Raw genomic sequence first — 22465 nt, 5'->3', positions numbered from 1 at the left:
AATTGACAAAACACAAAAAATAATATCGCACATAGCAAAAGCATTAGTAGTGAGACAGGTGTGTGAAATAGTCAGACCAAAAACAGAGCTAGACTGCTACAGTGTAAATAACTGCAGGATGCAAATAGAAACAACACTATTAATGGGAGTCAATAACACAGTTATGGCAGAACTGCTGGATGCAAATGCATCGACGACGCCGCGCTAGCTGCGGTAGTGAGGAGCACAAGAATAATAATAGTAAAATAAACACAAACACGCAATACAATTCAAATATGAAACCTAAGCAGCATGAGCAATGTCAGTTGTGCAATCGTGCCAACCAGCCAGCCTAGAAAACAAAATTGTCATTTTAAAAGTCCATACTGCCCTCTAGCAGGCAGATCTTTCTGATGTCGCGAACAAACTCTGTACCGTCAGCAACCTTTACTCGCACGCGTCTGACAAGTTTATTAGTGTCCGTCATAACTTCCTTTACAATAGCCTTGGGCCAGTGCCCACGTTTAGTTGCCTCGTCCGTTACCAGTACCAAATCGCCTGGTTTCAAGCTTGGAGATGTGCCAAACCACTTTTGTCGGGGCTGCAACAGAGGGAGATATTGCAACAGCCATTGTTCCCAAAACTTGTTTGTGAGGTATTGGGTCTTTCTCCAAGAGCGTCGATAACCGTCAGCCTTCATAAAAACATCTGGCGGTAGGGTGTCACAAGCTGATCCGGTGAGTATCATACTTGGAGTCAGGGCTTGCAGATCATCTGGTGACGATGGGAGCGAAGTGATGGGACGATCGTTTAAAATTCTTTCAATCTCTGCTACCAGCGTTAGAAGGTCGAACTCATCCAACGTAGCGTTTCCTACCAGCGACCGCATCAATTTTCTTAATAAACGAAAAAATATTTCGTAGAAGCCGCCTTGATGTGAAGCACGCGGAGGGTTGAAGTGCCAGTTCGTTTCATGCCGAAGTAAGGCATCGGTGACTTTCTTTTGATGGAGGTTCTTGAGTCCTTGCCGAAGTTCGCGGTCTGCAGCAACAAAGTTTCCTCCGTTGTCACTGTACAGATCAGTAGGACAAACGTTTCTACGGCTGCAGAATCTTCGGTAGGCTTGAATGAATGCACTTGCCTCCAGGGATTGCACGACCTCAAAGTGCACAGCACGGGTCGCCAAACAATTAAAAATACAAACATATCGCTTAACACTGCTGCGGCCGCTCTTTACCATCAATGGACCAAGAAGGTCAGTGCCAGCAGCTTGAAAAGGAATGGATTTGTTTACGCGTGGAGCAGGTAAGTTGCCCATCTGCTGTTTTCCGGCGGTAGCTTTCCAAAAACGACAGTTCATACAGGAATGCAAGACCCTTTTGACAGCTGATCGCCCTTTGACAATCCAATAACGGGAAGCAATGGCGGTAAGGACTTGTGAGCATCCCATGTGTCCTTCTCGTTCGTGATACCTCATGATCACTAGATCGGTGATTGGGTGCTGATATGGGAGAATGATCGGATGCCTTCTTCCGCTTGACAGAGAAGATTGTTGCAATCGCCCACCAACTCTTAACGTTTCGTTAACAACATAGGGGTTTAGGGACTGTAGCTCCTTCAAAGCCACATGCTTCTTCAACTGCAGGTCGGACACGAGTTCCACCGGGGCGTCAAATCCTGGGTGGTTATGGAGAACTGCGAACACCGTCGGGTATGCTTGATGCTGGGCGGCTGTGACAATGGCAAGTTCAGCTTCGTCCATCTCCTCGACACTGAGCGAATCTGTCTTAACAGTCAAGGAGTCATCTCGGCATTTCCTTTTCAGGTACAATTTGAAGCGAAGCAACCATGCAACCGTTCTTTGCAGATCGTGGAAATGCGAGTAGCGGGTAAACAACCGACAGAGAGAGTCTGAGTCCGTAATCGCGTGTTGCTGAGCTGAGCAATGTTCAATGCTTTTAACCTCTGGATCGTCTGACGAAATTCCGCCAACAAAGTCGGGCTGGTTTGGCCAATTGCTCGTGACATCATGCAAAAACTTAGGACCATTAAACCAAAGCTTAGCGGTATTAACTTTATCAGGCCAAACTCCCCGAGACGCGAGGTCAGCGGGGTTTAAAGTAGTCGGTACATAATGCCATTGATTGACACTGGTAAGCATGTGAATAGTGCTCAGCCTATTAGCCACAAAGGTGTGGAAACGAGTCGAAGTATTATTAATGTAACGCAGCACAACAGTTGAGTCTGTCCATAAGACAACACAATTGAATTTAAAATCACACTCCGTCAGGATAAAATTGCAGACTTTGGCAGCGAGCACAGCAGCAGTGAGCTCCAGGCGAGGTACGCTAACAGGCTTTAATGGAGCCACTCGAGCCTTGCCAAATAGAAAATTACAAATTACTACAGAATCATCATAAAACACTTTAACATAAAACACGACCCCATAGCCACTGGTACTGGCATCACAAAAACCATGCAATTCAAAGCGGATAGCACATTTACCAAAAAGAGTCAGGCTTCTAGCGATGGAAACACATTCAAGCTCTGGAAGGGCCTTTAACCAAGCTTCCCAATTAATGTTTACTGGCCCAAGGCCATTAAGGGGTTCATCCCAATCAAGTTGAGCGTCACATGCCTGCTGCAGGAGTTGCCTAGCAGGTAAAATGAAGGGTTGTATTAGACCTAGTGGGTCGTATGTTTGCGAAATCATGGAGAGAACGCCTCTCCGGGTGTTAGGCTTTTGTTGGATACTCACCCTCACCTCCATGCAATCGCTCGCAGCATTCCACACAACACCAAGGGTTTTCTGCGTTGGAAGCTGGCACTGAGGCAAATCGACCTTCGACGCCAAGTCTTCCTGCAACACAGAACTCAAGACCTCTGCACTGTTAGACAGGAATTTAGTTAAATGGAAGCCGCCACTTTGTAATAGTTCACGCAGTTGTTGTATTAGTTCGATAGCCTGATCCGGCGATTCACATGAATGACAAATATCGTCAACATAAACATTTTTTAAAACTGTGTTAACAGTGTTTTGATCAGCACCTGCTTCATTGTCTTTGGCAGTCATCCGAAGTGCGAAGGCAGCACAGCATGGCGACGACTTTACTCCAAACACATGAGTTTGCATACGGTAGTCGACAGGTTCCCGCTTGAGATCATCGTCCGGATACCATAAGAATCGAAAGGCATCCCTGTCTCCTTCGTCTACACGTACTTGGGAAAACATGGCCTTAATATCGCCCACAACAGCGATCGGATGTTGCCTGAAGCGAAACAATGTTCCTACAAGGTTATTGGTGAGATCTGGGCCATGAAGCAGCTTGTCATTTAATGACACGCCTTTAAACTTCGCGCTGCAGTCGAAAACGACTCTAAACTTGGCCGCATTGGTCGTGCAGTGATGGGGCACATAGCACGTCTTCCCTGGTGTGTCTACCACACCAGTTTCAAGTGGCACAGCATAGCCACATTTAACATATTCCTGCATTTTATCACGATACTTATTGAATAACACCGGGTCAGTAATAAATCGGCGCTTCATTCCCTCTAGGCGCTTGAGTGCCATAGAGCGATTATTGCACAAGTCCGGGTCTTCATCCTTCCACAACAGCCCTACAGAATAGTGTCCATCCACCTTCTTCACCGTGTCCTGCATGATCTGCAGCGCACGTTTATCCTCAATTGAAGGACAGGGGGCCTGTGGCTCATCGATGTCATTAAAATCCTGCAACAATACATTTAACATTCTATCGCAAGACTCCTTTACGCTAAGAAAGTTTACCATTACTGGTGAGTTGAGTTGCCTATCGCCACCATCTTTCCCATAAATGGTCCAACCCAGAAGAGTGTGCAGTCCACATGGTTCTCCTGGTGCGCCAGTACGAACTTCCTGCAAAAGATAAGCCTGGTGAAGATCGCTGCCCAATAACAACTCAACCTTCCTATCTTTTAGTTCAGGGAACTTTAAGTCCTCCAAATGACTATATGCACTACTAAGTGCTTCGGTGGGAATACTGTGGCTGACATCCACAATCTGGTCCATCACCAGAGCATCTGCAACGGAAAACACAGCCTGCTCTTCCATTCCCTGCACAGCCAAAAAATCAATTTTCTTGTCATGAAAGGAGACAGCATTGGTGGTCAGCAACTCCACATTGCTTTTTGTCGCAGCAACCCCTAAGCGAGATACGAGGCTTGAGGAGCATAGACTGACGCTAGAACCTTCATCGATAAAAGCATAAGTATAGGTATAGTTGGAGGGGTCCCCAGCCCATACCTTAACTGGCAAAACCTTAAAAATTGTTGTCCCAGATGTTGCTGGCACAGTTGCGGACGTTGTTGCTGAGATGCCCTTCTTCAGAGCAGAGGGGCTTTCCTCTTCCACACGGTTTACATGCAGAAGTGAATTATGCCTCGATCCACACGTTGCACAAGATTTCTTAAATCTGCAATCAACCACTCTGTGGCCTGCTCTCAAGCAACAAAAACACAGTCTATGCTTTTGCACCAGGGTTCTTCTTTCTGCAACAGGCTTTTGTTTAAACATCTCACACTTCCATAGGGCATGCGACTCTGCACACAAACAACAGGACTCTTGCTTATGGTTAGCAGATTGGGAAATCTGCTCTTGGGTTGTGCAAACCGAAGCACGCTTGTAGCCACCTTGCGGATTAGATCGAGCCATCGTTGGTTGTAGAGCTCTCTTAACATCTTTGCCTGGTTGCATAAGATGGCCATATTGGCTGTCGGCTCGAGAGGCTGCATCCTCGACCAAGACTCTTAAATCGCCAAACGTGGCACAGTCCGATCCCAAGTGATTAACATTAACAAACTGCTCCTTTAACTTATAAGGAAGTCGCAGGAACAGCCGTTGAAGCACCTCATCACTGTTTAAAAGATGGGACTTACCCCAGCCATCGAAACTGACTTCACACTTATACATCTTGTCGCAAAGCTTTGTGAGGCCCGGCGCATCCCACTCTGAAATAGGGGGTCCTTGCAGCAAATCTTCCTTCACTTTGGCCATGAGTTTTCCAGGGTTGCCAAACCTTTTTCTCAATCTATCCCATGCCATTCCATATGCTCTTTCACTATTTTGCAAGCAACTCAGGCCAGAAATTACTTCCAAGGCCTGGCCTACACAATTGTCCTCCAAAAAGGCGATGCGATCTTCAAAGCTTAGATAGTTTGACTCAATGTATCGTTCAAAACGCCTTTTAAAGTTAAAGAACTTTAACACATTGCCGTCAAACTTCTCCAGCGACAACCGAGGACCATGAACATTTTGAAACCCTGCACTGAGCTGGGGTTGAGGCACGACGATGGGAAATTCACTACTATTATTAGCTTCAGTGCGAAAGGGAGATGTGTAAGGATTAAGAATATTACTAGCACTACTGCTGCCCTGAAGGATACCCTGTTCTGCTTTTACAGGTGGTATCTTTACACCACTCTCACGGGGTGTCACGTGACTGCTAGACTCAGCAGCTTTGCCTGTGTCACTGCCTGCATCCATAACTACCGATGATGTTTGATGTGACACTCGCTTGGATTGCTCTCGACAGCTTCGAATGAGGGTAGAGCATGCTTCAAGCAAACCATAAATGCTTTCCCCCATACGGTTCATCCTAGATTCTATTGAGCCTGATTGCTGTGGTTTGCATTTGAGTAAATCTAAACGTTTAAGGGAGAGCTTCCTTTGAAGTTCAAGGCATCTTTTCTTTACCTCCAAAACTTCAGAAGAGCTCAGGAAATCATCACTTGAGCATAGCTCCATGTCGATGGAAGTTATGCCAAGCTCGATTTCAACCAGCTCTTGTTCTAACACAACGAGACCTGGCAGCTCTTCGCTACTGTCATGTTGACCACTAATATTAGAGGCGGCCTCATGCTGCTCTGTTGAGCCACTAGCATAACCATTTGGCTTACTCCGTCTTGGAGTTTGCTTGGGCTTTTTACGAGCCATAATTAACACACAGCAATATACAAGCTACAAAAAACAAAATCTGTACGGTACTTACCTTAGGTGAGGTGACAATTGACCTTCACGATATTACGGAGAATGTCAGTAAGCAACCTACTAAAATTACAGGGTTTAACGGTAACCAGTTCTACCTGACTAGAACAATGGCCTGACAGAGTACAGGCTTAGAAGCTTCAATCTTTGGCAGACCTGACAAGACTGCCCAAAGTGAAGATCTATTTACAAAATTTAAACAAAGTTTACAACGTGGCGGGCTCAAAGGCACAAACCAAAAAATGAATCCTTGGCAGACCTGAAAAGACTACCCTAGGATAACAAACAACTAGTTACAAAGTTCAAAGAAACTTTACAGCATGGCAGGCTCAAAGGCACACACCAACAAAATGAATCCTAGGCAGACCTGAAAAGACTACCCTAGGATAACAAACAAATTACAAAATTCAAACAAACTTTACAGCATGGCAGGCTCAAAGGCACAAACCAATAGTGAATCCTTGGCAGACCTGACAAGACTACCCTAGGATAACAAAACAAATTACACAACTAGCTAAAGTGAGCTAGACAAAGGCACATACCATAAATGAATCCTTGGCAGACCTGAAAAGACTACCCTAGGATAACAAACAAATTACACAACTAGCTAGAGTTAACTAGACAGGCATAACCTTGCACCAAGCAAAGGTATGTTTTATAAATGATGTCTCAAACGTTTTTTGCCTAGACTGGATAAAGTGCAGGCCTTACTTATTAGAAGAAATGGTGTATTGAAAACGACAATAATAAAACGAAACAAACAGTTGCTTACCGAATTCTTACATATTCCCTAGTCACTCCAAATCTCCAGTTCTCCAGATTTATAAAACAATGACCACTCCAGTCCATGCCAAAACGTAAAAAGAAAGATCAACTAGCAAAAATTGTTAATGCATGGCCGGGTCACTCAAGCATGAAAATAGAATGGAGCAGAGATACAACAATAATATTAAATGGGCGGGGAATCGTTTCTAACAAGACCAAAAAATTTAATGCTTCTTGTTATTGAAATGTACAATAAACGTGAGACCTAAAAAGCAAGCAAAACTTGTGGGTAGACGTTTACTTTATCATAAATCATGTAAGGGTCACACGCTAACATCAAAGTCATTATCCATTATTAGACTAATTTGAAAAAATGTGTTTGCTGTATTGCAATAAACACGAGATAGGCTAATTATTTTCTATTTGCTTCACGGCTTCCGGAGTTCCGGTTGAATATATATAATAGACTATGAAATACTACACTGTGTGAATCATAACTCTTACAGTAGGTTTCTATCAAAAGTATCGCACCAGTGAGTTATTGAAACGCCTACTGCAACAAAACCTCTGTAGAGCATTTCAACGCGAATTTTGAAAAAGATTTGGTGACAGTTTTACTTTAAACACCTCTCAGCAGGTAAATTTACATTCCATGAAAGAGCAACCATAGTTTTCAAACATAAAAACTGTATTGACAATTTAAACAAATGAACATTTTATTTTAAGTAGGTCTACAGGTCGACACACGATACAAACACCAAATGACTTATTATCACTATTGAAGAATTGAGGTTAAAACTTTAAGTCACAATAAAAGGTTTTTGAGAAACGGGGTTGAAGATTAGCAAATCTGTAGCAAATCCACGCAGGCTATTTAACGATAGTTTACGTATTGCTGTAATCAGCTCAATTGTTTGACGAGAATAATAAACTTCTCATACTGGTTTTTAAAATTGTGTTTGGAGTAGTTTTTAACTTAGGTGTTCATTTCTTATTGTAGGTTATATCCAGGCTATTCAGTTCAAACAAAACAATACAAGAGTCGAGACTAAAGCGGAAAAGTCCATTGAAATTTCGTCAAACAGGAAAAGGCGTGCAGAATAATGGAATAAATGCAATCTGATTGAGCCGGTAATCCAGCCTAACGTCGAATTAATGTTCCTATTTATTTATCCGGGTTATTTATTTGCAAGGTTTGCTTTGGAAGAATTGAACATGAATGGAATACAGCAACCTGTTTGTTGTTGCATTTACTTTCACTTTCACCAGATGAACGAAGCAACTAGTGCTAGAAACGATAATTGTCCTGATAAACACCCAAACTTTTCAGTATTCAATGGAATACATTTTCATTTTAATTTCGTTGAAAGTTCTGAACACTGTTGAGTGAGGTGACGTCAAGATACTCTTGAGTTTAAAGTCTCAATAAAAACAAAAATTACTAAGAGTGTTCTTCAGAAAATCAGAGAATCTCAATTTTCTCCAAGAATATCTTTACAGCTATGTTGCGTTTAAAAGTAATTACAGAAAATGAAAATTTTTGAACCACGTAGCCTACAAATTATTTTCATGTTTTGGAAATAAGCTTTTTGAAAAATATTTTGCCTTCTATGCACGAAGAGGTTAAAGCCGGTGAAAGATTTTACCTAAAGTAATAAATTATTAGGCCTACCAGGATGGCGATAACAGAGAAACTGACTGCAAGTTCCTTTTTAATTTGAGTGAAGATATAGGACTTTTGAGTAAATTCAGCTGCAATTTCACCCCCTTTGTTTTTATGGGGATAAGATTGTTGTGGTATGGGCTTATCCAAAAACTCGCATAACGGTTCCCAGCCATCCGAATGTTTAAACAGAAGAAGTTTTTCTTTTGGAGCAACCTAAAAAATAAAAACTGATCTGAAAAAAAAAACAGTTGTAAACAATCAATTGACAGTGTTAAATAAAAGACCAGATAGTAAATCTATAGAGTAAACCTTGAATTGCTTAATCATTTTTCTTTTTTTTAGAAACTTAGCATTTTTAAAAAAATTATAAACAGATGAGACCAGGGCATCCGAGAGAAATCAGAACTGGTCGGGAAACTATGCAAAAAATTGGGCCCCCAAAAAACAATTTTGAGCAAAAATAAAAGCCACAAATTTGTATCATGTGTTGTATCGTATCTGTTAAGCTGAACTTAGCTTACTTTCATCAGTGTAAACTTGAATTTCTTTGAAGTTTAGAGTTTTCCAGTTTTCTCTAATTTTGTTTACATCTTCCTATAATTTCATTAAATTAGTCAGCTGATCGAACATTAAACAGTCCTTTCGCTGTATGAATAAGTTGGTAGAGTGAATCTCGTTTAGGACTGTAATCCACATAATGGCATAGATTTTAAACTTTAGGCTGCAAGAAGGCTGCTTAAATAATGGGACAGCTTTCTTTAGAATGTCTTATCTGGCCGGTTACAATTAAAAATGACACAAGCTTACATTCGATCCATTACTTCAATATTAATATGACATCTGGACAACACTGTAGGCTAATAAACCCAACTAGATTAAAGCAATGCCATCCATAAGCAGAAAATAGGCAGGAAGGGTTTACTTCCTTTAATCTTTCTTGAAAATCTTTCACCTTTCCAGACATGTTGGATCAATATGCTTGACCAACGCAGAGTTTGAAGTCAAAGTTTAGCTGGTCAAGCAAGAATATAAGCTACACGCTTAGCGCATAGCAGTAGATTTTAAGTATTGAAGCAATTGAACATAGCCAACCTTAATACGACAACGATTTGTCCTGGATGAGAAACAAATGAAGTATAGCATTCTAAAGTACAATGATGGAAAAATACTTGAAACTACCCATTACATTTAAGTTGGTACATTTTTATTTTAGGAGCAAAAATGGGCCCCCTCAAAAGTGAAAAAACGAAAAATTACTTGTTTTTTCTTTACAATGTTTTGCTAGGGGGGAAAGTTGCCCGACTTCCCCCCTCTCGGAGCCCCTGGATGAGACTCAGCAACAACACGACATTTAACATGATAAAAGATACAAAATAAAAAATGTTTTCGATTCCCATCTAGCTCCTGTCAAGTCATCGAAAGCTCCTGTCTAAGTCTAAAATACGAAAACCAAGACAATGAGAATACCGCCTCACGTTGCTCTTAAACGTTTCTCAAATAATTGAGCTGTTTTTCTTGAAAATAATAGAATACTGACGACTCACAATAAACCATTAGGCTCCTTCCGATTTCTCTTACCTCTCGCACACGCGTGTTGTGTTGTCGGTATCTTAACTTGGCCACATTTATGTTTACGCCCTGGTAGTAAAATGGAAGGTTCCCAATGCCACAAACTAGCAATCTGACAGGAAAAGAGAAATATTCAAAAGAATAAAACCTTTGCAATAACTAAAGGTCGACAGGTCAAACATTTCAAAAGTTTTCACAAACCAGAATTACTTTATGTTTACGGCAATAGAGCTGCCAAATTTGAGAAAAAAAATTGTAATAAATTGTAAAGTAATAGGCTTATACAAATAAAATTATTTATGGTGGATTTAAACATCAGTAGAAATTAATTATTTTTTGAAGTGATTAAATAGGTTATTTGCCAGCCTTGATAACTTCTGGACTAACGTATCTCCTGGACCACTGCACTGGAATTGGTGTTAATGCAGGGGTCGAGCCGCTGCCATACTGTTTGATCATTTATTTTGCGCCGCAGATCATTTGTGTAATAGATGGTGCAGCTAATAGTATTGTTACGGTACGTTGCCAATGTTCTCCTTCACTCGCTGATCGCGGATGGCGTCATCTTATCAAACGATGCCAGTTATTCCCTCATGTTTAAATTATACAAAAACATTGGCTAATGGTTAGGATATCTTTGCAATGTACGTTGTAAAGTGTTTATTCATGCAAAGCGCTTACTTACAGCTGGAGTTTAAAAAGTTTCTTAGTCCATTTCCGGTTGGTGATAACATTACTAAAATTCTAGTGAATCGCTCAGTTTTAATTGCATCCATTTGCTTGACAAAACTTTTCGCCCATTCCTCTTCGGACGCTCTTTCTGAGTGCACAATCTAAAAAAACAGTTTGGTGATGAGGTGACACAAAATGGTGTAGCTTTGCTAAATATTGCTTGTGCCATTTTGTGAAAACTGTGTCATTTTTGCAATTTGCTTAGAACTGAGCTTGAATTTAGCATTGGAGTTGGACCAAACAATATAATTAATTAATTATCAACAAAAGTTTAGCGCAAAATGGATTGCATGTACGCTAAGCTTGGAACACAAGAAACTAAGTTATATTTTTTACTTTTGCTTCTGGAAATGCTTTCAAAATTTCCTCCCACAAAACACACCCTGGAATATCAGTCACAGCATCAACCTCTTTAAATATATCGTAAATATCTTCAGTAGTCCATCCTTCATCCATCACTTTCATCAGATCTCGACCACGATAGAAAAACTGCTCTTCAAAGTCGAAAACATTATATCCCAGAATTCTAAGAGCAGTTGATAAAGATTTTGTTCCAGTTTTCGAAGAACCAGAGCAAATAACTTTCATTATTATCAATCAATGAATCAAACAAGCATTCAACCAAGTTCATGCAGAGCTACAATTTAAAAATACTTCATCACATGTTAAACCAAAAGACTAAAGACTAGGCTAATGTATAGTTTATGCATCTTTTTTAAATGAATTCCGATTGTAATGGATCCGATAAAATACGATTGCCTAAAAGTGACTTGCTATTCTCGCATTGAATGGCGTGTGGAGAGAGTGGCCAACGAAGGTTGCGTTGCCAAATGTTGGGGAAGCCTGTGGACGCTCGAAAGAGCGTCAGTTTGATTCGTGATAGCAGTGCCAGTGTCGGTCTTAAAATATTTCGGGCCTGTGCGGAATAAGCTTTGCGGGCCCCAATGACAATGGACCAATTCAGTAGCGTAGCTAGGTATTTTGAAAGGAGAGAGGTTTATTTTTGATGGCCGGCGGGTGAAGCCTGACGGCGTGTTCGCCGAAGTCGACACCTAGCGGCGGTTGGTATGGGGGACATCCCCCAGAAAATTTTGAAAAATTACTTTAAATTTGGTGCATTCTGAGAGCATGTTCAACAAAAATTTGGGTATGAATATTACTGTAAAATGGTGCTGTCCAGTGCAATAACAAAAGGATAAGATCATGTTTTCTTCGGCATTTTTCGGAAATAAAGCTAAAGCCGCAACTGACTTCAAGGATACGGTACTTGCTTGTAAATCGAATTGAATTTTTTCCATTGGAAATGACAAAAATTACTACTTTTTCTGAGTAAATTGCGGGCCCTGTGCGACCGCATGGTTTGCACACCCCAAAGATCGGCACTGGTGATAGGTATTATTATTATTTTGTTACAGCTCACTCCTCCTTATTGATGGATTCTTCAGAGGACGCGGAGTATTTCAGAATTGAACAACACATTTTGAGTTACACTCGCAGTTCTAAAGAGCCCAATTTCGACTTCTATGCAAAACCTCATGCTCCATCCAAATAATGCTTCAGCCACTGATGTCATGCGTTCGTACCAGCTGTGCTTTAACCGCTTAATCACCAGCCGGCCTAGATTCTGGCAATGCAACAAATCCAACGTGTAATCTGCATCACTACACGGGTGACAAAAGACTTTGCATCTTCATGTTATAATAGTCTGCCTTTAACAGGTTTCATGTAAAGGCAAATAGTTTTGGTATGTACTGTATGTACGTACAATATATTTAGCTAAATTGCATGTTTAAATTTCTAATGAGGCCAGCCGTGTTGCCCTGTGGCATAGTTAACATTGCGCAGCGTACTTATGCTGTCGGCTATTATAATTTAACGCTCGTGAATGGTTCATACGATCAGGTAATGTGCGCTTGGTTACGTGCCGCCCAATTGCTATGAGTAGTTCATAATTATTGCAGCAGCACTTGCCACTTGGTACCTAGTCCTACTACACACTGATTTGCCACTTGTACACATAGCTCTTCTCGTGTTAAAGGCATACTAAATGAAATTTTCAAACGGGAATTAAGCATTAAAATGCGTAAACTGAACACTCAAGAATACATTTCATAAAAAAATACTGAAAAAAAATTGTTTTCAATGGCGCTGGCAAGGAGCAAAGTCCAGTGTTTCATTAATTTTTTATTTTTGCAAAATAACCAAGAAGTGGAAAAAGTAACCAGGGAGTCGAACCGTTTGATTTTTCCGGTTCGGGTCCGGTTCTGGTTCAAAGATTGTTTCAAAATTTGGTTCAGTTCCGGTTTGGGTTCGAAGAAACTTAAGAGTTCTGGTTTAGCTCCGGTTCAACAACAACGATTTGTGGTTCGGATACGATTCGGTTTCGACAAAAATAGTCTCAACACCGGTTTTATAAGTTCCGGTTCGGGTCCGATAAAATTAGGCCTAGGCCTACTATTGAAATTCAACACTGGTCAAAAAAGTCCTCTCTAAAGCATCGATGATAGTGGATCGTGTGTTACGGAATAGGCTACAATTCATCTGTACAATGTGGCCTCCAAGATAACAACATGCTACGTACAACTTCACTTACCACAATGCGAACAATGACGTAATGTTGGAGTGAACCGCTTTTTTCAACTGGTTTGGGTTCGGTTAGGGTTTAAGCTAACTCAAATTTTCGGTTCAGTTCCGGTTAAGGTTCAGACAAAATCGCACCAAAACCGGTTTACAAAAATCCGGTTCGGGTTCGGTTCGACTCCCTGGGAAAAACTGCTCTAGAATTACGTCACAAGCGACTCCAGTAGCATTATCAAAAGTGTTTTCCCGCGTTGGGTTGGAAAGTTCAAACGTGTTGCGTTCCAAGAATTTTCACATTGATTCAAGGCCTGGAAACGTTGAATCCATGTAAAAAATGCTGATTACTCCACGCCTTTTGAATTGCCTAACTGAAATTGTTTCACATGCCTTTGTGGAGTTTGCCTTCAAAAACTTGTTTTTTTACATTTTCATTTTACATTGATTGAAGGCCTGAATACGTTGAATCTATGTAAAAGAAGCTGATTTACTGTTTGAAGAACAAGATCTGCCATTTGAAACTCACGAAAGTAAAAACTCTTGCCCGATCAGCTGGGTAGGCACTTTTACCTCACCCACTCGTCGAAGAGTGCCTGCTTTTCAATGTGAAATTGCTTTGTGTTTTAGTCACAATTTTCCTTATAAACTCCATTGATTGCAGTCATTAAGATCCTTCTTGCACTCAGTTCAGTTACAGAAGAAAAAAATAGTATTAGCAGAGGGTGGGAATCGAACTCACGAAATCGAAATTACTAACTAACCTAACCATTAGGCAACGGTGGTTGTGGTGAAGCATTCAGTTAAATTTCTTTGTATCAAAATTTTTCGATCGGAATATCACGTCACGAGTCACATGACTCAAATCAGCTGAATCGCGAATGAACATGTCACGCATGATTGCGTACCTTTTCGACAAGTGGGTAATGTTAAAGTGCCAACCGATCAGCTGATTGCTAGTTGCTTGTGACGTAGACTGTATGATCGCACGCTTCGCTGCTAAAGCCCATTCCGGTTTTGAAACCTCTGACAAAAAGCAGACCGCAATGGGGCCAAATTTTTTTCAAAATTGTTTTATGGTAGCATGTTAAACACAAAGAACGTGGAAAATCGCCAAGTCAGGTTTTTCATTTAGTATGACTTTAACCTTTTGAGGTTCAAATTTGTTTTCCGATTTTGGTCCGTTGAGGTCCAAATTTTTTTTTTTTCAAATTTTCTAAATTTGCCAATTTTTAAAAATATCCCACAGAGAGGCTTGGACCTTGTTCAGAAAAAATTTGTTGACATCATCCCAGGGGTGACGTTGGACCATATTACATAGTTTTATTTTGCATCCCAGGGATCTAACTTGGACCGCAAAAGGTTAAGACCTCTGTTCAATTCCTTTACGTTTGTGGGTTTCTGTAGCTATAACAAACTCCAAACTAAAGATATCTTCATTATTTGAATAAAATAATAAAATTCTCTTCGAATAAAACCTTCAGGTGACCCCAATAAAGGTGTTGAGGTATTGGTAGCCCTAACCGTATATGATGCAATGTCTAAATTATGAAGGTCCTGAACGCTGGCATATAAACTACAGGCGGTGTGGGGGTTTTGTGTCTAGTTCATATAGAAATTAAAGATGGCTACAGGTTATGAAAACGCGATTAAACTTCATCAAATGCCTCTTCTTCAAGACAATATTCCCACTAGATGCATCAGTTTGAAATATAAAGCTTCGTTGGCAAAAGTATGAATCTGAAGTTCCACTGAACCGTAAAAAGTAATTCTTTGCACGATCGTGGCGCTGATAAATTGTTATCGCATATGATCAAAAGTTGACCCATGGAGCCATGAGCAATATTTGTTTGAAAGACACATTTGCCTTAAACCAGCTGCAGTTCAATTACATTGACCAAGCGACTACTGACATTTAATGAATGTCAAAACGGACTGTTTGACTGTCTTAAAATACCTCTGACTTGCTTGATATATCGTATCTTTAATGATAAAAGACCAAATCGTTGAACTAACTTCTGAAGCCTCTGAGGAAAGCTTCTCATGAATGAAACTCTGCTGTATGAGACTTCACACAGTCTGCAAACCATTCGCGGTAAACTGTGTGAAATGCAGTAAGCTTATGGTTGCCAACAGGGATAATCATAAATTTGTAGACTTTGTACTTGAGATGGAGCAATGTTTGTTGGCATGACGTGCTTGTCAATCCCTGCAATAGAGGGCAAAAGCTGTGACGTCACACTTTCCGAGCAACGCGCTTGCTGGTTCTACCAGAGATTACTTAGAGCAGTGGTTCTCAATCGGGGGTCCGCGGACCCCACTGGGTCCGCGCAGCGATTTCGTGGGGTCCGTAAAAGTTTCCGAGTTTGCAGCATAATTGATAAATTATGAAATTTAAAAGTTGGTTGTGCTTTATTTGTGTATTACCATGATTTTCAAACTGTACTTCCCAATAAACTGGAGCGATGCACCCAACATTTTGTCAAAAATCCTGGAAGAGTTACATTTTACCAAAAAAATGGTTCGTCACTATCATTGATGCTTTAACTTTCGTGGTTGCGTGTGAAATAATTCATTCACCGGACCGCTAAAAGCATTCAATGTGTCACACTGGACCTTTATTCGCCCAGATAGCTAAGCGGTTACGCGCCTGGCTAAAAATCACGCAGCGCTGGTTCGACTCTCGGGGTGTGCATTTGAGCAACGCATTTCAGGACTGCTCTCCATTCAGCGGCACCTAGTGAATGGAAGTAGTTCCCCGGCAACAACACTTCAACAATCGGAAACTTCACTCTGTCAATCTCGGCAACCGGCCCTGCGTCGAGAGCCGCTACAAGTATGCGAACTACCCAAGGCTTTGTCAGTCCGAGGATAAAGATTCAAAACCAACCTACCAATTAGCATTGAGTACGGTAACCCTGCTATACCGACATGGTAATCGAGTAAGGTTCTTCGATTATTTTTGCATGACATTCAATATCTTCTCAATACACAACCACGTGCTATGTGGTGTTGTCTAGACTTTAGGTCCTTTCGGACATGTTAAGCCAAGAGTTTTGAAGTGATTTGAAATTCAGTGATCACATGTTGGCTATTTATTTTCTCAAAACTATTACTTCAAAGAAATAAAAATTAATTTAGCCTAGAGTTTAAAATCAAAATTGGATTTTAGGCATCATCGTCAACCACAGTCAAAGAGTCATCATTTGGTTTTCTACTGTGTCAGTTGCACACAACAAAAGTGTTAGGTTTGCATCAACCACATGTCTTCAGAAACCCCAACCTTGCCATTGGTCTGCATCGCATTGGTCTGGTACCACAGTGATGACATCTCTGAACCAACTTTTCCAGTGCACTGCAGTGCAGCGCAGTGAGTGCAGTGCTACCGCAGTGATGAATACTGAATACCGCAGTATTCATCTCAATTAATTGTCCAATTAGGCTAACAACCTGGGTATAAAGGTTGAATACCAGTCCAAACCCCAGGCTCAGTTCCAACTTACTGCCAAGTGCCTAACAATTCTTGCAACTAACTAATCTTTGTAGAAACTAGCCGAAATGCGCACTAGCTCACTGGATTTAAGTGATCTAAAAGTGTATTTAATATATGCAGAATTTTTATAGGCGACCTCAGGAATCTTCCTTCAACTGACATCAGGACACCCGTTTGTGTCAACTGAGATCTATCTGAAGAACTCACTCACATGCAGAAGTGAGCATCCGCTACTTTGAAAGTAGCGCGCTATCGCTACAAAATGCCAAAAGAGCAGCACAATCGCTACTCGCTATCAGACGACGAAACGTAGCGCACTACCGCTATTCGGATCAAAAGTAACGCACGTTACCGCTACTTCCACGCGCTACTTTTGTCTTAAACTGACACTACAAAGCTCTATTCAAGCACCTTGTGAAGTCAAAACGGCCTTGAAATGAATGACATTACCTTTCAGTTTCACTTTTTCAGTTTTCTTTCAGTTTTCGTTTATACTGCCATTTTAAAGCTTTTATGGAAAACAAGTTCTCGATGAAATTTTATTTTTATGCTCCAGTGTTTCCATCAAAAATCTCTAAAAAACGTTTGATTGCTTTTTTAACTTTGAATTGGAAAGTAGCGGTTATTGCAACAGCGCCTGAAGCAAATCTAGCGCATCTCTGCCACCTCCACATTAGAAAAAACGCTACACCAACAAAATGTAGCGCCGCTACCGCTATCAAAAAGTAGCGCGTTATTTGCAGCGCTACTGCCCACCTCTACTGGCGGGCTATATTCAAACGAAGCACTTTAAAGAAAACATAGCCAAGGATTGAGAATAACTTCTAGAAAATCTTGCTTCAACAAGAGAATTCCTGAGAATATTTTTCAAAAATTTATTACTCCAAATAAACTTCGCAGCAAAGACAATGATATGTTCTAAAAATAGCAATCACGATTTGTAGACACCAAATACGATGCACAGATGCATAAACGTGACGTAGCCGATCACATTATAGTCGTGCGGGTAAGTGCACTGATTGTTTACGTCATAACTCAAGTGCTCAATTGCTGAGCCACCCTTTAAATAGTGATTCAAAAACTTTCACGTACAGCAGATTACGTGGAAACGCTTGGTAACAAAAATAGTGAAATCATTGAAATGGCAATATATAATTCTTGAAAGGGACAAGCGTATCGGGTTTTGAAATAACAAACAAGAGATTTGCAAGAAATTTTTTCATAACCGAAATAAGAAATCTTTTTGTAAACCGTTTCGTTGAGACTTTTTAAAATGTTGTGCTCTCTTACCCTTGGCAAGCTTTTAGCATATAAATTTTGTTGATATGATCAAATCAAATCTAAAGTTACGTTTCCCCACGTGCTAGAAGATTAAGGATAAATAATTGGAATGAAAGCACTGAAAAAATACAAAAAATAACAAAAACTTATTTGTGTTAAATAGCACAGTTCCACGAAAGTTGCTGAGTGGATGTTTATAGAATGGCGATGACGTTATATTGGCATCAGAAGTTCATTGAGTGAAGAAATCAAAAATTCATCAATAAAATCTGTCTCGGTTAAAATGCCAAATCACACCAATTAAATTTTCGTCTCCAGTTTAAAATTTGGCTACGTTTCTTGTTTAAATGTCACTTCAACAAAAAAAACAACGTTTGTAAAACTTTAAACCAATAACATGATATTTTATCTTGATTTGAGGAATGGTTTCGTCGTTAGTGCATGCGGCAAACTACCGAGGTAATTATGACTTCAACAATAATCTTTTGTGCTTTTTACAAAACAAGGAATCGAATCTTATTTTCTTAGAATGTTTTCATTTGATTTGCAAATGATTTAACGAACAAAACACAAAAGTCAATAAATGATTTCCAAGCAACTTGGATTTAAACCTCAGATTGACCAAATAAATCACTTGATCAAAACAAAAATAAATATTGCAAATACAAAAATGAATGGGCCGAATATATGACGTCGACCATGATTCGATGGCAAATATACAAAAGTCAAATTGCTGTATCTCAAAACAAGAAATATTGCTTTCGTTGGTTTGCTAATGAATGTTGTCTCCCAGATGCCATACAAACTCAACAGAAGTAGCATCTGTAACCTGAAGAAGGTGCACCAACTTCGCTGGATGACATCAAAGTTACTTGTGAAGCACCATCGGCTTCTTTCGTCATCAAAGTGCGATTCACACGTCATTCACGCGATGACGCCATGTCGTCTCTGCTGTCGGTAAACATGTCGTCATGCTTGCTACTTTCTATAGGCGATGAGGTCATTTGATTCATCGATGCTACCGAGTCCATGCAAGGTCGCCAGGTTTCGTGGTTGTTTGCTGCTTGTTTCTGCATCGCGGCGTTCGCGATCTGCGCTGCATTTGTTGAAGAACGTCGCGTTGTCGACTCCTTCCTTTTAAAATCGCAACAAGGAGCGAGACGCTCCTTCCAGTCTCCGAAGGACAGGAGGACACTGATGATGTTGATGAGGAGGTTAAAGTTAAAGACCATATTCGTTACTACTCGCGGCTCTTCTGAAAGGGCAATTGTTACCACAGCGGCTATGACGTCAGAGCAAACGCACACGAGCGCCGTGATGAGGACTCTCCACATGATAGCGAGCAAGCGCTTCTCTCTCCTCTCTCGCTTCGACTTCCGGAAGCTGCGGAAATCATTCTTAGTTTTCGGAGAAGCATCGGAGTCGGAATCGCCTGGAACAATCTTGCGAACTTTTTTTGATTCTTGCATCACAATAGAAAGGACACGCGGATGCTTCCTTTTGTTCTTTCTTTTGGATCCCTTCATTGTAGTCCGATGTTTTAACAAAGGATAAAGGAAGAGTCCGAGCAGCATCCCTTGAGAGGCCACGGTAGTCATGGTGAGAATAATGTAGCGAAGAGTGGGAGATATCGATGTAGTCTCCCCCAGCACGCACCCTTTCGGGGAGTCCACGGACATCACAGTGAGAACGAAGATGAGGGTGTTCAACAAGGAAGAGCCAAGGATCAGAGCAAGAGCCAACCAGATGAGGAAGTTGATGGAGAATGATGCAAGATGCTTCATGATGGGATGATTAAAGAAGATCCGAAGACGAATCCACAATGCCGAGTAATTGCAGGTCGCGCTGAGTGCATACGTGACAACCACCACTACCTGCAACAATAAAACATTGTTGAGTCACCAAAAGAAACAATGTGATAGATCGTTCACCAAGCCATGAGGTAGAATTCTAAAATATATAAGTCAATAAAACAGCAAAAAACACGATTTTGTAAATTTTTTCTTTTGAATATTTTTCTTTTTCTAACTATTTACATGCGATTAGTTCCACGTTTTAAAGCGGTTGATGATTTTAGTCAGACTGTTAATTTTTCAATAACAGTCTGATTCAGCGTTTTTCAACTTACTTTTTCTCATTTGCTACTGCTTCCCCAAGGCAACAAAAAGCTTTTATATTATAAGGAAACAGCAAAAAGTAAAAAAATATCAGAAAATGTCAGTCAAACACTAGCAGTAGCTGTAATCAGAATTTGCAAAATGTGACAAACCAGGTCCCATCTCCCGGTGGCCATGCAACTAACTGAACTTTGAAGAAACTAGCCCCAATATGCACTATCGCCCTGGATAAAGTGAACTAAGTAGTGCATCCGTATTTAATATAAGCAAAATTTTATTGGCGACCTCAGGAATCTTCCTTCAACTGACATCAAGACACCCGTTTGTGCCAACTGAGATCTAACTGCAGAACTCACTCGCAGGCAGAAGTGTGCATCCGCTACTTTGAAAGTAGCGTGCTATCGCTACAAAATGCCAAAATAGTGGCACAATCGCTACTCGCTATCAATAGACGAAACGTAGCGCACTACCGCTATTCGGATCAAAAGTAACACACGTTACCGCTACTTCCACGCGCTACTTTTGACGTGACGTACGTGACATACGTAACAGTGACAGTGACGTGACAACTACCACTACCTGCAACAATAAAACATTGTTGAGTGATCAAAACAAACAATGCGACAGTCGACAGATCGTTCACCAAGCCATGAGGTAGAATTCTAAAATATATAAGTCAATAAAAACAGCAAAAAACACGATTTTGTAAATTTTTTCTTCTGAATATTTTCTTTGTTTTTCAAACTATTTACAGTGTTTGTGATTAGTTCCGCGTTTTAAAGCGTTTGATAATAATGTTGGGCGCTGCTTCCTCTTCTAGTATCGCGTGGCAATGCGCTTTGCTGACCTGCCTGTCATTTCCTGAGTTGTGAAATCACCTCAGACTTTGCAACTACCAGGAGATCTTCTCTGAAACTTTTGTACTTCAGCAAGACTTTCAGATGGAAAAATGTAAATTGTATTTGATTTTATGATCATTTGCTTTCATGGAAACAATTTTATTCCCTTGTTTTATATCTTTAAACTGACGGATTTAATTATAACGTCGAAAGGCTGTAATTTTCCATTATAGATCTCACTAGCCTGTGACCTGTCAATTTGCTACCAAATGTTTTCAACAGTGACGTAGCAAGAAAGAAAATTTTAAGGGAGCAGGAGCAACTTTGGAGGGGGGAAAATAATTAAATGTTTGACATAAGAGTTTACTGAATGCAGCCAACCAATTCAAAAACGTCATCCAACATAATTCCATAATTTTTTTTGGCAAAACAAGATAAAATTATGAGGAGGCGATTGCTTCTCCAAGCCTCCCTCCTTCTCCTGTGGCTACATCCCTGATTTGTAACAACAACTCAGCCATAAATACATATATTTTAAACGATTGTGGTGCAATTGTTCATCACTGAGGGAATTCTTTGGTCTAGTTTACACTGCATGGTAGCAATGATTGTTTTGTCATCATGGTCGCGTCAAACTTCGACAACCGCACGCTCTAGTTTACATTAATTAACGACGTCAACAAGCGATTTCAAAGAAGCATTGATTGTGACTAACCTGGTAAATTTTGCAGTTGATTCTTTCTCCGCCATAAGTCGCGAGCTCCAATTGATCAGCTCCGATTCGAGTGACCGCGAAAAGTGACGCAAGGAGGCACAACGCCTTTAGCGGTTTTGCCGCTTTTCCTGTTCCGTCACTTCTCTTTCTTTTATTTTCATCTGCCGAGGAACCGGATCGCTCTCTCCCGTTTCCCAAACTGCTGCTATTGTTTCCGTTATCGCGTTCAACGCGAAGAGAACTTCGACTTCGAGGGCGCATCAGCGCTTTCATGTTTATGACAAAGGTATAGCGAAGAAGAGCGATAAAGACGTACAGTACGGCCGAGATGAGAAGAATGGATGAGGTCATGTACGCCGCCCATATGGTTATTGAGAGGTTGTATTGGTTGGCCAAAGTTGCGTTGCCGATGGTCGAGTTCAGAGCTTCCATTTTTGTTTTAATAAATACACCTTACAAAAATATTTCTGAAAAACAAAAATTTTTATTAAAAAATCTTAGTAATATTTTTTTTCTTCTTACATGAAACTTTTTCAATAAAATCGGCCTGAATTTTTTGTTTAACATGAAAAAAATATATAAATAGAGCTATTTTGGGGATAGGTTACTTATTCCGATTCTAGTTCTTTTTTCATATTATCACATAAAAGTTTTCAAATGACATCCTCCTGCTTATCATGTAACGCCACTTGGTTCATGGGCTCTTTTAAGTA

The 22465-nt window shown here is 40.5% G+C and overlaps 2 protein-coding genes across 2 annotated transcripts; both read right to left on the bottom strand.

The window, feature by feature from the left end:
- Positions 1 to 352: 352 nt before the first annotated feature.
- LOC145785636 (uncharacterized) lies at positions 353 to 11321 on the bottom strand. Its single transcript, XM_082597319.1, has 6 exons — positions 11070 to 11321; positions 10683 to 10834; positions 10011 to 10113; positions 8466 to 8645; positions 2738 to 5974; positions 353 to 2356 (listed from the first exon to the last, which is right to left on the bottom strand). Exons 1-6 carry the CDS (start codon positions 11319 to 11321, stop codon positions 353 to 355), a joined length of 5928 nt encoding a protein of 1975 aa, XP_082453445.1.
- A 7680-nt stretch (positions 11322 to 19001) lies between these two features.
- On the bottom strand, positions 19002 to 22184 carry LOC145785627 (uncharacterized). The gene is made up of 2 exons (XM_082597307.1): positions 21753 to 22184; positions 19002 to 19955 (listed from the first exon to the last, which is right to left on the bottom strand). The coding sequence occupies exons 1-2, from the start codon at positions 22182 to 22184 to the stop codon at positions 19002 to 19004; spliced, it is 1386 nt and encodes a 461-aa protein (XP_082453433.1).
- Between the last annotated feature and the right edge of the window lie 281 nt (positions 22185 to 22465).

Source organism: Aplidium turbinatum, chromosome 2 (genome assembly GCF_918807975.1).
Source record: "Aplidium turbinatum chromosome 2, kaAplTurb1.1, whole genome shotgun sequence".
In the NCBI taxonomy this organism is placed as follows: domain Eukaryota; kingdom Metazoa; phylum Chordata; class Ascidiacea; order Aplousobranchia; family Polyclinidae; genus Aplidium; species Aplidium turbinatum.
Note: the sequence above shows the minus strand (reverse complement) of the source record. Positions and strands in the feature narration are given on the sequence as shown.

Coding starts and splice junctions, on each gene's coding strand:
- LOC145785627 (XM_082597307.1), bottom strand. CDS start 22,184: ATGGAAGCTCTGAACTCGACCATCGGCAACGCAACTTTGGCCAACCAA. Junction 19,956..21,752: donor TCAACTGCAAAATTTACCAG/GTTAGTCACAAT, acceptor TTATTGTTGCAG/GTAGTGGTGGTTGTCACGTA.
- LOC145785636 (XM_082597319.1), bottom strand. CDS start 11,321: ATGAAAGTTATTTGCTCTGGTTCTTCGAAAACTGGAACAAAATCTTTA. Junction 10,114..10,682: donor TTTTTAAACTCCAGCTGTAA/GTAAGCGCTTTG, acceptor TTTTCCTGTCAG/ATTGCTAGTTTGTGGCATTG. Junction 5,975..8,465: donor AAATTAAAAAGGAACTTGCA/GTCAGTTTCTCT, acceptor TGTTTTTTGTAG/CTTGTATATTGCTGTGTGTT.